Here is a 19,100-nt window from a genome sequence, read left to right as displayed (position 1 = left end):
GTAGCAATACCACACAGTTAATATATACATCTATTGTCTGAAAGAAACCTACCTGACGCTTTTGCAATTCGTGCATGATTATACCATTTATTACGTCATCAAAAACACAATCTACGGATCCAATGATTAATCATTGTTCCAAACAAAGCTACCGTTGGGAAAATGTGAATTACAATGAAGTGTTACGAGTCTAATATCTGTGTTACTTTGTGAAAAAAGAATTGGTGTTTTTTCTCATTTAGATCACACGCAGACACTTCCACATGTCTTTTTGAGAAACTTTAGCTTTGACAAACTTCAACCCCGAGGAGGTCATCATAAATCACTTTACGGGATATGACAACAATATATGATAAACAACATGATTAGAAAACATTTTATTGAAGTATTATTGTCCCAAAGTCGTTTTACACTCGTGTATTATCTAATGACATATCTTATTATAAATAGTCTTGTCGTTTTGAGACCAAATCATTCTTAACGAAGTATGCACCTCGAAAGTGAAAGACTCAAACTTTTGCTCAATTTCAGCCATACTCTTACCAAATGAAGAATAAAAATCACTGGTCACCGTACAAAGTTTACTACTCGACAAACACTTCACCTAACATTTACCGATATTCGAAATTCAAAATGGCTGACATCCCTATGTTAACTCTACGGGGAAAATAACATTTCCCAATTTCGTAAAATTAAGACGGTGCATTTTTTACCCCGAAAGCTTTAAAATGAGCCCCTACGAGTGGTAGATCAGAAAAGAATTGTAAAAATGTGAGAGTCCAAATATCTGTCCCGAAGGCGCATTCTACCATAAATACTCTTACATGAATAAGTCATCGATAAACTTTACACAATTTCAAATATATAATAAAAACGTTCCGCATATAGCTTTGAGATTTTCATAATTATTCTCAAATCCTACTGGACACAGAAAATCGTGTATCGCGGATACACGATTAGATGGTTTTACTTCCTCTTAAACGTTACTATACAATGGCCTTTTTTCAATGATGTCCATCGCCTTTTACATATTAGGTAGTGATTACAAAATAATTGAAAACATGTAAAACTAGAATACAAATCTGTATTAATTGAGTGTTTAGAATCAAACGTAGCTTGTAGTTGATACAAAAATTTGTGGGAAAGGATAATTCATTTACATTAAAGTTTATTTACTTACTTGAATTGTTACTAAAAGTAAATAGATATTATGTCGAACTTTCATGAACTTTGTAACACAAGCTGTGATGTGAATTTTTTAAACATCTGCTTGACTACCATTTAATAATTTGTCATGATTTCGTCTAAATCAGTGTTATTTCCTTCCATATAAATGTGATCGCGTCAATCAAAGGCTAACACTGTCATTAAAATAGCATTTCAAATATATTATGCTAAGACAAAACACACATATAACTATATTTACATAAAATTCGTACACACTCAAATTGACGTTATAAATGCTACAGTTTGCAGGAATTGTTTAAATGTGGATAATTTTACAGTTTGTAGCTGTGAAAATTGATGAAATTAACAATTCCACAGTAAATTGGTAGAATGACCTCGATGTGACAGGATTACTTTTCGCCAAGTCCTGTTGATATCGATCATACACTACAGTCTCACTCTTTGCTGTTGCTGGCTACGCACTTTTGTATCAACCTGCATGCAATTACACATTTAACTCTGTGTTGTCTGTGTAGTCCCTTGGAGAGAATGACGTCAAATGATTGCAGAGGCACACTGTAGAGGTCATGTTGGTCGCTGATGCCGACACCTTGTGGAGAAAAAGAGATACGAAAACTCTTGACAACATGAGAATTTTCCAAAGTTAAGTTATAGCTGCAATCACCGTGGACACACCGTTCCTTCTTTGATATAGCAGGTTTTGAGGATGTCAATATCTATTGGTCAAATACCCTTCGATATGGCTTCTTAACAACTTGTAGTCATGTACCAAACTTAGACAGTAGCATGAAATATAAGTCATCGTATCTATAGAGTAGACGTTTCTAATCCACATGGCCAACAAATTATTCATTTGAATTTACATGTCAACACTGTAGTCTGATTTTACCTTGCATCCATCAGACTGCCAAGTGTCAGACACTTCATCCAGATAACCACAGATAATATGCTTAATGCTTGTAGATAACTTCACATCGTACCCTGTAAAACAATATAAAGGGGATACTTTAGGTAAGGTAACAATTATTCTAATTATGATAGTATGCGCCTCGAAAGTGAAACACTTTAACCTTTGCTCGAACTTTCCTCAATGAAACTTTTAACCATTCTCTTACCAAATCAAGAATAAAATCAGGGATCACCGTGCAAAATGTGGTACTAGATTTAACGATATTTGAAATTCAAAATGACCGCCCTCCCTGTGTTAACTCAAAGGGGAAAAATAAAATGTATGATTTTGAAAAAAAAACTAAGACAGCGAAAATCTTACTTAATTCATCACCTTAAAAAATGAACCGCCACAAGTGGTATATCGGAGAAGTATTGTAAAAAATATGAGAGTCCGAATATCTGTCCCCAAGGCGATGCTACCTGAAATCTAATGTCAATGCGGTATGAACTTTTATTTGTATGACCACGCTGATCTTGACTGCTACTACTATTGGTTTGGGTAGCACACTTCGATCAACTGTTTTGCATTAGCTTTGAGCTTTGCGCTTCTTTCCATTCCATTTCTGCAAGTGCATCCGATGAAGGAGACTGTTGTCTTCGAAAGCTCACGCTACAACAAAACAGTTGATTAAAGTGTACTACATAAACCAATATTGGTACACGTCAATAATGACGTAATCGAGTGTTTTGTCCGTATTTTGACGAGCTGCGCATCATCGAGTCAAAATGCGGACACATCACGAGAATACGACGCGGTATCGACAAAACGTCGTTTAATAATAACCCCTTTATCATACATGCATACTTTGGTTATGACTGTTTCTCTAGGGACGTTCCGAAATTCGCGACGAAATCCACAGAAATGGACCTTGCTTATTAGTCGCTTTACTCATAAGCTTAGAAAGTTGGTTGCTAAGGAGTGATGATATCCGTATCACTTGTCGATATCATTCCGCTGTTGGGCCATTCTTCATCGGAGGTTGCTGTACACTTTAAGGGCGAACAATTTAAATATTAAGATGTCAACACAAGTTTCCACAATCTTAATGACGTTTATGTTCTAGTTTAATACGACGTTAGATGTGAAATGTTGACTGGAGTGTGTAAAGTAACTTTTGTATTGTTAAACATAACCTCAACCTTTAACGAAGGTTACAAGGACAGACAAAATTCGTGTCAAAATCGAACTCCGCAGTCGACAGACAGTTCCCGCCATGGCCGTGCAGCGCACGGAGGGAGCAGCTCTAGCCACGGCATCTACGAATGCAATGTGGATATAGTAGTTGTACCAGTCAGTCACCTCGAAGAATTATACACGTCCTTAGATGTTCAATATGCAAAATTTATCGTCTTAGAAAAGGAATTTGTGACCCGATTAGGGAAACTTGAAGTGAGTACAGCATCGTAACTCTAAATGTACATTTTATTGCGGTACGAATAAAATATTTCAAAGGTATGTACATCGTCTGCTCATATATTTCAGTTATTGACCTGCGTAAATATAACTAAACTTGTAAAACGACCTATAAAATGTTTGACTTTCGTTGGAGTATCTGATAATTTATCTTCGAAACTTACACGGAACAGTATCACGACCACCTCGCTCAATGACTGTTTGAATATAATGTACGAATCATAAACATTGGTATATGCCCCTTCTCTGTCACGAATTACCAGTCAGTGGTGAAGTCGGACATATGTCGCTCATTTACGGCTGTAGTCGATATAATTCACTCCATAGTTATTCAATTTTTTTCAAATCGTCATAGTTATTCAAAACTTTTCGAAATCGTCAACAAGAAACTGGTAGCATAGCGGTTCTGTCATGATGCAGTCGAAGAGGACCGTACTCAGAGTAGACGACATGAAAACACCGTACGGGATAGTGAACGATGAAAGGTGCATGTCGCGAGGTCGGTTGCTATGCATACAAATTTCAATGCCTTCGTTTGTTTGTTGGTTTTTGATAAGACTGTTCATGTGCCCCGAAACTGAAATAAAACATTGAAATTTTGACAATAATTTTGGTATAAATGACATTTCGGAATGTCACTAGATCTGTCCACTCAGCTGTTTTACACACATGAATATACCTACGCGTACGCTTAGCTGGAAGCAGTTCCGGTTACAGTGAAAATATATTTCTATTTTAACATGTTAAATACGTGTTGATATGAGTACTCTCAGAACAATAGGACAATGGAAATACAGGCATAGCATGTATGATAAATTTGGTATATTACATTATATATGGTGCTACCATATTATATATGGTGTCATCCTTTCATCAAAATGTACGGGTTGTAAAGTTTTACCCGTACTATTGTAAAATTTAATCTGCAGGTCTGTTCTAAGACTTGATATATGGAAAACCGACACGAAATTGAAACGACATTTATACATTACAAATTATTGCATGGAATAGCAACGACGATGCTTACCCCCCCGCCAATTAAATGACCTAAGATAACATTTACTGCAGCCCATTGATATCCTTGACATATAATATATATTTCCCATAGACGGATATTGTGTATGCTGCATATCAAATGTCGCTATTGCTGTTTTGTAATTTCAGGCAGTGGACTATATTTATAGTTTTCAATCGGGTTCGAACCCACAACATACGGCATCAGTCGCCCAGCGGAGAGGCCACAGAGAGAACCGCTTGGCTAAATCTCCACTCTCCCAAAAAAGTGGTTCAATAGCCGGCTAAGTTGTTACATTTTTGTGACTGAGACCGCTCCACACGTTGTAGAGTTCGTGAAGCACTCACGCACGCATTTGATTATTTTCGTTAGTACTGCTATGCAGTAAATGTCCCCGCACACTCTCACTCTCTCTCTCTCTCTCTCTCTCTCTCTCTCTCTCTCTCTCTCTCTCTCTCTTATATCTGGAAAGACCTTAGCAACTTACTCTTTGGAACTGTAAACGTCAAGTAATATTCTCCAGTCTTCAAAATAGTGTACTCAGGGATGAAGAGATGTGAATGTTTGCCTTCAAAGGTGACATCGATCGAAAATAAGTACCCTTGGTATTCACTGGAGTACTCGACAATATCATCAAAGATGTATGCCGTAGTATTTCCATAAATAGCATCGGAGATTTCGATGTCAATAAGAACTGCGTGGTACAACCTTGTAATCTGCATAAGGTAAATTGAAATGTATATTGTTAGCAAATATGTAAGAACATTAACATTTGTCGAGTAATTTTAGAGCAAGACCATAAAGTCATCGAAAGCAGACAAAAAAGGATAAATATGCATCACTTCACTCGAGTTTTCCGAGAAGATGTAGACAGATCATTATATATATATATATATATATATATATATATATATATATATATATATATATATATTATATATATATATATATATATATATATATATATATTATATAACACAAAATTACTTCAAGTACAAAGTAAATATATCTGTTACTTAAGTTTCATGCATCCTGCAATATATATATAATATATTATATATATATATATATATATATATATATATATATATATATATATATATATATATATATATATATATACAAATTAATTCAATTACAAAGCAATAATATAGGCGACAATCATAACTTCTACATGAAGTTATTTGTGTTATTATTTATAACGCTCTACTTTTAGCATCGAACATTGTAATTTCCGACGGGGTATACTTTGGTATATACTCACGTTAATTTCTAAACCGAAATATGTTACATCGTCGTCTTCAAGGTATAAACCTTCGATCAACACGTGTTTCTCAGGTGCTGGATGATCGCTGGCGATTATGACGTGGATATCTTCAGTCGTGTTATTCACTTAATAAAGAGAACACAACCATGAAAATGTTATTAAAGGGCGGTAATGATAACTGTTTACATATTTTTCATTAGTATTTTTATTTTGAACATCAATTACAAGTTTTTATATTTCTAAAAGAATGTGGAAACACACACTATTTAGCTTGTCAACATAGTCTCTGTATGTGTAAAATACACTGTTATTGTTTACATTTGAATTTCAGTCCGGACCAGAAGTCATTTGTCAACAATAACAATGCAGTTTACACATGTACATTGTGAGTTGACAAGCTGAATACTGTGTATATCTACGTGCTTTGGGGAATAGATAACTTATCATCAAAAATTAGCATTACTGGCCCATCAAAATGAAAATGGCTGAAACTTGTGACAATTTTAGCCTTTTGTTAAATATTCAGCTATTTGCAGAAAATATTGGCTACTTTGTTTTTAGTACCAAATTTTGCTCGATGACCCTTGAGTTTTATTCTTGAATCAAAAAGGGAAAATTTAAGGAAAAGCGCTTACTACCTTAACAGCCGTTGAAAATATATTTTACCTTGAATTTCATTGCCTTCCCTGTCGGTGAAGAACAAACTCAGCACATCGTTTTCGTTTAGTTTATTGCCATGTTGAAATGACCTTCTATCTAGTCGACTGACCTGTTGTGAATGAAAATATATTGTCATGTATCTGACTTTCAAATCACTGATGGGTTTGTCATCTTCCTAAAAACTTATACATGAAGTAATTTTCTTTTAACCTTTCACCACCATGGCTTGAACTAATACCACTGTTTTCTATGGTCAACTTGGACCTCCAGAGAAGGAAATGGGATGAAGGCTTAAACTTTATGCTTTAATTCCACAATATTAGAAACAACAGATACTCAATTGTTTTTAGTTTGAAGCGATGCATTCAGTTTGTGTCACTTCTCTTTTTCAAATCAGTTATTATAATCTCGCATTGGGATCCCTAAGCCCATATTAGGGGAAATTCAGAATGGGAGTGAACAGGGTGTTTTTTGCGTTCACGAGAAAAAGTATGCAACAATTTGCACACAAAATATAATCCAAATAATGACGTGTGTGTGAGTTTGTCCATGAAGGGATGATAACTAAGCGTTATACGTACAACTCTGCCTACAGTAAATAGTGACGACAAGTTGGAGAACAGGTTCTCTGCCGGTGGTATCCTAAATCCGTTGCCGTCACCCATCATTACCGTTCCATTTGTGAATTTCTCCAAAGAGTCGCTCTCCAAGTGTAAACGAATGGATGGGGTTTCCAAAAGCACGGGACCACTGCCAGGCATGATGCTGCGTAGAACAAACTTGGCCAGGTAATGCATGGCGTTAAGCACAGATTTGAAAAGCAAATACCGATCTTGATCAGTGTTTTCATTCTCAGCTGTTGTGTTCCGGAACACTTCTATTCCTGTGTCCATTGACCATAATATGTCTGCGATGCATACAAACGTCAATTTGTGAGGACAATGATGGTAATCGTAATAGTACCCCTAATCTAATCCAGAACACGAAAAAACGAAAAAAATCATTACATTCGTAACAACTTCAATATTATGACAGATATTTTGATAAATACTAATGCTAATGAACACTGATATAGCAACGCTTGAACATTTCTTGATACACCGCTGTTTGGACCATTTTGTCTGAAATATTGAATGTTGTCTGGCTAGATCACGTAAGTAAGTCTCACGTGCTTAAACGGATCACATTCTGTTCTGGTTCAAAAGAGACTTTAATTTAACCAGCTCATAAATTCGCGATTTTGTCTCGACAAACCGACATTATAGAAGTGGTATAGACAACAACACTGTTAGGAGATATAGACAATAGGTATTCCTGTGTGTCAAAATCACAGTGTCTTCTTGTGAATATTTTTGTTCTGTTTAGAGTTTTATGCTCTTTTCAAAACAAAGTGAAAATATGGAATTATCAATGATGTATTTTGTAAAGGTTATAAGTGTAGCACGTAGACAGCCACTATAACAAATTTGAAATTCAAAACGTCCCCATGGTGATCACAAAACAAACACTCCAAACAATAAAACGTCCTAAAATACGCAAAAAATACTGCAAAAAATACATACAATGTGAGTGAGTTTCACAAAACCTAGACCAAAACGATAAGAATGTTAAAAAGACTGCGATCAGAAATTGCAGGTGACTCTAGAAAAAAGAAAAATCACTTCCTCTAAAATGTGACGCCAAATATATTGAGGCAATCTAAACACTCTTTCCTTTGTTTTCGATTTTTAAAACTTCAGCTGTGTTAAAGTTAGTGTGCGCCTCGAAAGTGAAAGACTTACAAGTTTGCTCAAATTTAAATAAACTTTCTACAAATCTCTAACTCAATCAAAATTAAAAATCATGGGTAAAAACGCAAATTTTGGCACTAACACGATTGGAATTAATTTGGGATAATTTGATTTTCATATTTTTCAAATTTCTCAAAAATGTTAGGTGCCATATAGCTGAATGTTGCAATATTGCAAATTACTCAGTCAGGTGGCTTAGCAACAAAAAACAGCAAGATCGTTACACGGATGACAAAAGTGCCAAATTTGCTACAGAGGTTCACATATATGTGTAGATCAAAATTAGCTATTGCTCCAAAAATATGGGCCACTGGAAAGGCTCGATGACGTCATAAATTCAAAATGGCCGCCATTATATTGCTTAAAAATGGTGAATTACGGTTTATTCAGCCAGTTTTCAATATTCTTTTCAATAAACTGACATAAACATTCTCATTTATAAATAAAACATTGAATTGATGTAAATTAATTACTATGATGATTTCATAAAGCCAAAATGGACGACCAAATTCAAAATATCCTCCATAACATTGTCTAAAATGTTAAAACACTGTTAATTAAGTCTGTTTTCAGCATTTTATCACCTGAACTGAAATTAACACCGTAAATTACAGGAAAACATATAATTGATGCAAATTTATTATTGAGATGACGTCATAAAACCAAAATGGCAACCGAAAGTTACAAAATGGCCCATTATGAAGTTCACTATGCTTGGTACAATAGCCCATTTACGTGACAAATGATAGTTTCAAGGTAATGTACAATTTGTATTAATATTCCATAAACTCAAAATAAAAGATAAATGTACCAAAACTTAGCCGATAGTTCAACACAAGTAACATACTCTCTTATGAGATTATTGATTATTAAACAATTGTCTGGGTTTGAAAAATCGAATCGGTATAAAGGAAATGAAGCAACTTCACACACTGGTTCTACCTTTGCTTGTGAAACCAGTGAATCGATAGTGCTTTGGTCGTAATGTGACCTTGATCCCAGAAAAAAGGTTTTATGTTGATGATTCCTTCTAGTGGTATTTCGGGCCAAAGTGGGTCCCTTCTTCAGTCACTTCAATGGTTTTGTATTCCCACATGCTCAGTTTAATGGTAGCCATTGTTCATCAAAGAGAGATGCTAAGATCATTATGTTGTGGTCTGATTGTTGCATGAATTTTTGCTCAGACCATTCATTTGTACTCTCCTTGTGTTTGAATTTTGCTTGAAGGAGGATATCTTGTATGTTTTTCTTCCTTTTTAAAATTATTATAGGTTTTCTGGAAAAACGATGGCCAGCGTTTAATCGCCCTTCATTATTTTCCAGTTTCTTATCACATTGTTTGATTAGGCTGGTTTTGATGAGGTTGTGCTGACAAGTATTTTGTTACATCATTACTCTTATTCTTGTTGATGAACTTACTTTTGTTGACGAAGGATGGCTGACGTTTTGTCACAGTAACTTCTTTTTGATACAAGCTATGTCTTTCTTTTTGTTATCTCGTTGTTGAAGCTTTTGCGTTGAGAAATTGACATTTTTTATGAAGTCCATATTGTTGTTGCATGTACGAACATATCTGAGTAATTCACCTTCAATGAAGCATTTGAAGGTTGGAGGCAGATAAATATCGTCAGGTGTTTTATGTGGGTTTTAATATCGAGCCATCTCTCTCGATTGCGTCTCTGACATTTGAAGACCACAAGGTCAAGGTATGAGATTTTGTCGATAAAATGTTCAATTATGAATTCCCAAGTTGAACATAGGGTACTGGGTGTTGCATTCCTCGTCGAATGATCTGAATGTTAGAAGTTGATGTTCTATTCCTTTGTAAATCATGAAAATGTCACCTTTTAAATTTCCATACGAATATTTGACCGGATTTGGGATTTAATATAACTTTCTCCGTTTCATGCTATGTGATATCAGCTTTTTCTGTTGAGCCCATGCTTTATCCATAGATTTGTTTGTATAATTCTCAGTTGAATTAAAATATGTGGCGTTTCAGAATAATCAACAGTAAGGCTTTCATGTACGCTGTTGGTGGGTGTTTGTATCATGTAAGTTGGCTGGTATTGTTTCAGAGTCCAACGCTACGTGATACCACGTCTAATGTTACCAGAATAGAGTTTGCTTGTTTTTTATTGATTCTAACTAGTTAATGAAGTTTTTTGTGTCCCTGACATATGTAAGTCGTCTTTGGACGATTGGTTTTATGACAAAGTCTAGAAATTCCGGCTTTTTGGTTTATTAGGCTCGAGCAGCCATTTCTATTGAGATATTGGTGATTATTGTTCCTTCTGCTTTGGTTTTGTGTATTTTTGGCAGGAGATACCATCGTGGTGTACAAATTTTCTTCTTTTGGGAATAGGGAAACTGTAAATCACCTCGTCAATGATCTTCTTGTCGCAGATAAATTATTTGATATACAATACCCACCGTATAGTTACTTATCTTAGAACAGATGTCTGATTGACTGATTGTTTTGTTTATTGCACAATCATATTATGCGAATAATTTGTTGATATCTCATACGACAATTTTTCTTTATGGGCACTTCGGAGTGTGAATAAATTTCAAGCCTTTGCTTAATGCTTTGATTGCAACGTTTATTAAGGTTTGATTTGTAAGATTGTTGATGAATCTGAGAATCTTACTGAGTTCTTGTCTTTGTTTAACCTTCCAGTTCTGTTTATGTTCTTCCTGCGTGTTTTTTTATGAGTTCGGTTTCCAAACAGCAAAACGAGACCAAAACGAAAGGCAAAGACACTTTTCATAAAATTCACGAAAGCTGCAAAAAAGTAAGTAAGCTAGCTTCAAAAACAAAAGCGTCTTCTCTTTGTTCATGAAACCCTGATCAAACGGTGTTTTTTAGGCAGCACATCCTCCAAAAAGAGAACTATTGTAGCACAAAACTATGTGTCTGTCATCACACATCGATACATAAAAAACCCTGAAAATTCTACAAATGAAAAGGCTTCTGAAACAAAGGAAGCAAAAGACCAAAATCACAAACATAAAACCTTTTTTCAGGGACCAAGGATCACATGACGAGGGTCAAGGCATGATTTATCAACCGGTTTCTCGCCATGGTTTTCGTTATCATGAAATCACACTACTATTGATCTACAGACTATACCATAACACTTTCAAAAGGTAGAACCGATGGGTAAAATTGCCATCATTTCCTTTATATTGATTCAGTTTTTCAGACAGAGGCCATTTTTAAATAATTTCATAATTTGTGTTGAGCTTATGGGTAAGTTTTAGTACATTTATCATTTATTTTGAGTTTATGGATCATCAAGACAGATTGTACATTACCTTAAAACTATCATTTTTGTCACGTAAATTGGGCTATTGTACTAAGCAAAGTGAGCTTCATAATAGGCCATTTTGTAACTTTCGGTTTCCATTTTGGTTTATGATGTCATCACAATAATTGATTTGCATCAATTACATGGTTTTTTTCTCTAATTTGGGGTGTAAATTTCAGTTGAGGCACTAAAATGTTGGAAACAGGCTTAATTAGCAGTATTTGAATATTATCAGACAATATTATGGGGTACATTTTGAATTTGGTCGGCCATTTTGGCTTTATGACGTCATCATAATAATTTCTTTGCATCAATTGTATGTTGTATTTGTAATGTGGATGTTTGTGTCAGTTTATTCAAGAAAACCTTGAAAACTGCCTGAATTAGATGTATTTTACCATTTTTAAGGTTTTTAATGGCGGCCATTTTGAATTTATGACGTCATCGAGCCTTTCCAGTAGCCCAAATTTTTGGAGCAATAGCTAATTTTGATCTACATATATATGCGAGCATCTGTAGCAAATTTGGCACTTTTGTCATCCGTGTAACGATATTTTTGTTAAGCCACCTGACTATACTCGAAAAAACAAATGTGTAATGTAAAAAGAAAAGCAGATGAGATTACATTTGTAGATGAAATCGACATTACCTCACCATCCAATTATCCTAAATTAGTTCCAACCGTGTTCACAAAAGAAACGAATAACATTTACCGATATGTGTCATTTAAAGTGGCCGCTATCCTTGCTTTAACTCTATGGGGAAAAATAAAATGTTCGAATTTTCAAAAACCTATGACAGTGAAATTTTTCTTGCTCCAAATGCTTTGAAATGAACCCCTACAAGTGGTACATTAGAAAAGAATTGTCAAGGTTTAAGAATAACTAACTATCTACCAGAGGCACTTTCTACTCTAAATGTCTATATATGTTGGCACCTATACATCGCAGGCAACTTAAATTCTCTTCCGATAATCATTCTGGACAAAGCCTGTACTAGTATGGTGTAATACCATCGATTGGGTTATGTCACTTACCCTTGGCTAGATCCTTTGTCTCGTCTTCTGATATGTTTACCTTTTCAAGCCTGGAGATAACATCACTTAATTCATCAAACTGTGCAATAATCTTCGGTAGAGAAATTAATAACAAAATGTCAGTATAAACTTGTCCTGTTTTTGCATTTTGTTGTCACTCTGGTAAATTTTCCAGGACGGAATTTAAGGATTTCAATTAAACAAAAGTCATGACATTTGCAGTGCTTACCTGGTATGTTGATATGTTCTCCCGCCTGTTTTCATTCCAGTTATCAAACAATGGCATTGCAGAAACTGGATTGTTTGCCCAGTGTGTAAAGTATAAAGACGGAAAAGCGTCATAAATCAAATTATTGTGAAACTTCATACTAAATAAGTAAGAAGATAAATGATTAAGTTGATTTACAGTGTAGAGAAAGTTGATTTACAGTGTAGAGAAAGGCCAATGATTGTATCGGAAATCATGATAATATATGTTTTAGAGGCAACAGGAATGACGTTCGACTCAGTATGCAATTTGATACGTAAAACACAAACTCGTTTCATCCAGGAAGCCCACATGCCTTACGGTACCTACAACTACTGTACGAGGTCTCCCGGTTACTCACCTTTTACTGTTACAGAAAAAGAACAGTAAGCCCGATTGCCAGAGGTATCCTCGGCTTCGTAAGACACTGTTGTCACACCAATGGTAAAGTTACATCCGGGTTCGTGGGTTCCATGCACGCGGACAGGGCCAGACTCGTCATATGCATTCGGAAAGCTCCATGCTACCTGGATCGTTGGTGCATCAATTAATGTTGTTTCTACAATGTCAGATGGACAAATCACAACGGGCGGTTGCGTTTCGTCTGAAGATTTAGTATAAATATGACGTTAAAAAAATCCAATTATCCAAATCACACGTGAGATAAAACAGTTTTCAAAATATTCCATGAAAATATGCAAATTTTATAAAAAGTTAAAGATGACAGACAAACTGCTCATTCGTATGTCTTTTAAAATTGAAACGTTAACATTTATTTGAAACGGTTAATTCATCTACACAGACAAACATAAGCTTGGAGTGTCCACAGTATGAATTTCGACTAGCATTATCTTCCAACAGACGGAAAAATAATATAACATTTCTCTTTGGCAGTACCAGAAAAACACAAACATAATAAATGGTACGAATCGCTGTTTTTATTGAAGAAAAAACTGGTTTTGATCAGACGATATGTGTGCGATTCTTTTCAGCAATAATTTACAGTAGATGCTTCGGCAGTTTTAGGTTATCTAGAAAAAAATATTTCATGATGGATGAAAATGGCCTTACAAGTATCAGTCGTCATTTCCAAGCTGTACGATTCTGTCATATTTTGGTAGGTTGTGGTAATCTCACGTTGCACGGTTCCTGATATAGAATTGACGTCCATAGATTTCGATGGCACACCATTCTTCAAGATACACTGTCGCGCCAATTTGTCATAAGAAAATGAGGCACAGTCGGACGAGTCTACGCAGGCTTCACAGCAATATTCGTAAGACGGCACACTAATCGGCATGCCAACAATATCGTAACCATAACGATCTGTGTGGTCGTCGATAGAACACAATGCCATCGCTGAGTCAATGAATAGAAACATTTGCATGTGATTACGTCCGCTTCAACACTGTATTCCGGAAACGTTATAAATCACAGACATTATGAAAAGGATGGAACAATCATTTGAAAAATAAGCGAACACAGCTGAAACATGTATTCATGAATACGAGTAATGTTCATGACGATAGTCCGAAAATTAAGGTAGTATATGCTTCGAAAGTGGAAGACTTAAACTATGGCTCAAACCTTCCTGAACGAAATTTTCAGCCATTGGTTTAGCACAGTAAGAACAACTGTCAGATGTCACTGTGCAAAGTTTGGTACCTGAATAACAATTTACCAACTGTGCTGATATTTGAAATTCAAAATGGTCGCCGTTTCAGCGTTAATTCTACGGGGTAGATATGATTTTCGATTTTCAAAATACTGAGATATTGAAAATATGTTTTACTATGAGAGCTTTGAAATGAACCCCTGCAAGGCCAGAAAAGTATCGGAAAAAAATTCAGTCCAAAAATCTTTCCCCGAAGTGCATTGTACCTTTGATAAACATTTACCTCAAAAATTTTAGGAATAATATGTGTTTGATCAAACGCATATCTGTCATTCTTCACAACGAACAGGTCAGTTAACATTGTAGATCTTGTTAACCTATATGTGTAATTTTCAGTCGTCGTTTTAATTTTTGTGTATTTTTTTTGCCTTATCTTGGATTATTGCCCATTGATCGAGTACCGCCATTGACCGAGGAATACAATAAATTCAGATTTGTAATATTTCTGGCGTATATGACTAAATGTGACGTTAACAACATTTTGAGTACAATGAATAGAAGTCGATACAGCAAGAACTATATTTCAAAACGTTTGTGATTGGATGGTCTAATGCCTACCTTCAATCAAACTGGCCTGTACTTTGTGAACTGTGAGAAACGCTACCAAATGGAACATACTGCCTGCCAAGGATTTCAAGAAATTAGCCATCACTGTAAACATCGGGATCGTGGTGTTGTGTATTGGAACGGTTGCCCGAACTTTCTGAAAACTGATGGAGGATTATTCATTTATCGAACTACTCGTCAATTAAGATAAGTGATAATGCTGAACGCGTGCTTTGTTAGCCGAGCTATTTATATGACAATCATCGTGCTATACAAATATTGTCACGTTTTAAGAAGTGAAATAGACCGCCCACCTGATTGTGAAGTGGCTAAATAATATAGTTATCAATATTGACTCTTACTTGCCATTGTCCTGTTGTCGAAAGATAACTGATATGACTCTGGAGTGTGGCATTTCAAAAATATGACGTATATCTACACTAATTACAAGATAATACTCGTAAGATCATGTACAAACAGCCGAGCGACCAAAAATGGTAAAGCTCAAAGAATTCAAGTTAAAGTCACAATTCTGTTGCTCAACTTCACCTTTTGGCCGATATAATCATTTGTAAGTGCAGCTTCACCCATCATAAGCAAACGAATCGTAAGTTTGCGATCGCTACGACTGTAAGCTGAAACGACACACTATTCCGATAATACATCCAATCTGTTTCAGAATATACACTTGAAAAGAATTTGCAATTTCAAATACCATGAATCAGCAACTCTAAAGTCATTAGTGCATTGTTCTAGTAAGACATTTTGCTGGTTCGTAAACAAAATTTGAAACAATGTTTCGCTTTCCACCATTGTAGCTGTAGCAAAACCATCCGAGGAACATTGTTTCCCTGGACTAATACACAAACAGCAGGCTAGACGTAGAATAGTACAATATAACACGATTGGAACTAATTTGTGATAATTGGCTTTTCATATTTTTTCAATTTTCTCAAAAGTGTTAGGTGCCCTATAGCTGAATGTTGAAATATTACAAATTACTCATAAAACAAGTGTATAACTTAAAAAGAAAAGCAGATGAGCTTACATTTGTAGATTAAACAGACAGTACTTCATCTTCCAATGACCCTAAATTAGTTCCAATCGTGTTAATATCTTTTTTTCGAATTATGATCGGCAAAATCGCATTATCACAGTCTTGCAGATAGATTTAGAGAAAATCGTAATATCCAGAGGAGAGAGGCAAATTGAGCAACACTTTCGAAAAGAGAAACATTTTTAACTCCGAAGACTAGCCTATATCTTTCACGTACTCAACGATTGTCCATCGTTGAAGGGCTACAATTTCGTCTGATCAAAGTTCAGTACACACATGACAAATGTAAGCATGAAAAGTAAAGAACATAACCTACTTGTTCGTATTCTTCAGCCAGACAGACACAGTGAAAGTGGTGTATGGTAGTTTGCATTTAGAGTTGGAGCAATATGATGATGAACAGCACAGCCAATCGTCAGAGTAACTACGACAGGCGACTGTTTGACTTTACCAGAATGTATTGACAACATTTTCTTGTGATACCATAGTTACTAGGCGCTTCTTCTCTGAACCGCCTCTGCACCATTTCAATTGGGAGGTTGTCACGTGATTCGGTGTTGCAGATCACGCTGTTGGCTTTCTTTTATAGAATTCCGTATTAATCAGACATACATTATTAACGCGATTGAAACTAATTTTGGATAGGATCTTTTAATTGTTCAAATTCATAAAAAGTGTTAAACGCCCTATAGCTGAAAGCTGCAATATTACAATCTACTCATAACAAGTCATTGACAATGACACAGTCCCCACTTGTTAATGGGTACTATAATTACAAGTCCTCTGAGAGTAAAGAGTCCTCTTCATTAATTAGGTCAGTGATTAAAAATACTGCGATACAGATGGGGCTTAGTGGCCAAAAATGTGTTCCATGGTGTTGAAAACATAAAACCAATGTAAGCCACCATACTAATTACAAAAGGTCATTAAAATGAATCAATTAGTACTTAATCGACGGGATGCTGTCAAACATTTTTGCATCCTATCCTAACACTGACAGATTATCACCGGTACCATATTTCATAAAGTTTGATGCAGTACTTTGGACATTCACCCTAAAAACAAAAATCAATTATGTAAATGCAAACTAGCAATTAATTTATATATATAAATGATAACACTAAGTGTCATTGATTTGTATTTACAACACTATGAGATCAAAATCTGTACCAAGTTTCATCAAATTTAATGCAGTATTTGTGGATATATCACTCTAATTAGGAAAGTTCATTACATATGCAATTACAAATTAATTAACTTGACACTGATTAATGTCTTTTTCCCTGTTAAAGCAATGTGCGCTTAACATCTGTACCAAGTTTCATGAAATTTGATGCAGTATTTCTTGACATATCAGACTAATTACGAAAATTCAATAATTGACATGATACTGCTACATGCCGTTAAACAAATTGATGTGCATATGTATGACATAGGTCAATGTCCTTGTGCCAACTTTGAATGGTACTGGTGGTAATATGTCTGAGTTATAGCTCTGTAAATGAAAAAATCGTAACAAAATGGCCACCAGGCAGCCATTATATTGCATTGGACTGTGAAACAATAGACATGCATATTTATGACATGATAGGTCAATGTCCTCGTACCAACTTTGAAAAAAATCAGTTGATACATATCCAAATTATGGCTCAGGACATGACAAAATCATAACAAAATGGCCACAAGGTAGCCATACTGGATCGGATTGTGAAACCAATTGATATGCATATTTATGACATAGGTCAATGTCCTTGTACCAACTTTGAATAAAATCCGATGATACATGTCTGAGTTATGGCTAAGGACATGAAAAATTGTAACAAAATGGCCGCCATGCAGCCATATTGGATCATATCGTGAAACAAATTGACGTGCATATGTATGATATGGATCAATGTTCTTGTACCAACTTTGAATAAAATCGGTTGAGATGTGCCCGAGTTATGGCTCCGTACATGAAAAAATCGTAACAAAATGGCCGCACGGCGGCCATATTGGATCGTATCACAAAACAAATCGACGTGCATATGAAGTAAGTTTGAATGAAATCACTCCAGGCATCTCTGAGATATCTGCGTGAACGGACGAACGTACGGACGGACGGACGGACGAATGCACGGACATGACCAAACCTATAAGTCCCCCCGGACGGTGTCCGGGGGGACTAAAAAGAATTGCAAAAAAAGGAAAAGCAGAAGAGCTTAAACTTGCTGATTAAACCAACATAACTTACAATATCCTTTCCTCCAAATAAGTTCCAATCGTGTTTTATTAATTATACAGTACTAAAAACTTGCTTTGCCTTTTGAATATCAAATAATTTCATATGATGACGACCGCGATTGACCTATACTAGAGGAACGAAGCTTGATGAATTTCACGAAATAAATTCAAGTCTGGATATCTGTTGGCTTTGTGCAACAAGGCGTCTTTGCTCTCATCACTTAAAAGTCGACCAAACCGCCACTCCTATTTGTGTCGGCTTTGAGTCTTTGATGGCTTTGAGTCTTTGATGGCACTATTGGGACCAACTAAATATTGTACAAATTTCAGGCTACCTAAAAGTCTTTCAATCAGCTCCCAGGGGAATTATTCAGATCATGATCCAAGTATTTATACTATTTATGAATCATCACTATGTTCTCGCGTGACTGAGTGATGACACCACTTGATCGCTAAACATTTCTCTCGTAGTTAGCGAGTTTTGCTACCAAAATACTGAACGAGAATGGTGTTTGTTTGTGTGCTGTACCTGGATTACTTTGAGTTTTTTTCCGTATAAGAAAAAGAGTGCCCAATACGGAGAAAATAGTGGAAAGTGAACAATATGCACTTTTTGTCCACACTTGTAGCAAATTACTTGTTTGAGCATGTGATAATAAAGGAAAGTGTCATCGAGTACTTTCAAGCTGCCGGTATGGAATATCGTTATCATTTAATGTT

The 19,100-nt window shown here is 35.5% G+C and overlaps 1 protein-coding gene across 1 annotated transcript; it reads right to left on the bottom strand.

The window, feature by feature from the left end:
• Positions 1-531: 531 nt before the first annotated feature.
• Positions 532-5,331, bottom strand: LOC139125016 (polycystin-1-like protein 3). Its single transcript, XM_070691128.1, has 3 exons — positions 5,056-5,331; positions 2,078-2,169; positions 532-1,777 (listed from the first exon to the last, which is right to left on the bottom strand). Exons 1-3 carry the CDS (start codon positions 5,288-5,290, stop codon positions 1,673-1,675), a joined length of 432 nt encoding a protein of 143 aa, XP_070547229.1. The 5' UTR covers positions 5,291-5,331; the 3' UTR covers positions 532-1,672.
• Positions 5,332-19,100: the final 13,769 nt, after the last annotated feature.

Source organism: Ptychodera flava, chromosome 3 (assembly GCF_041260155.1).
Source record: "Ptychodera flava strain L36383 chromosome 3, AS_Pfla_20210202, whole genome shotgun sequence".
Lineage (NCBI taxonomy): Eukaryota > Metazoa > Hemichordata > Enteropneusta > Ptychoderidae > Ptychodera > Ptychodera flava.
Note: the sequence above shows the minus strand (reverse complement) of the source record. Positions and strands in the feature narration are given on the sequence as shown.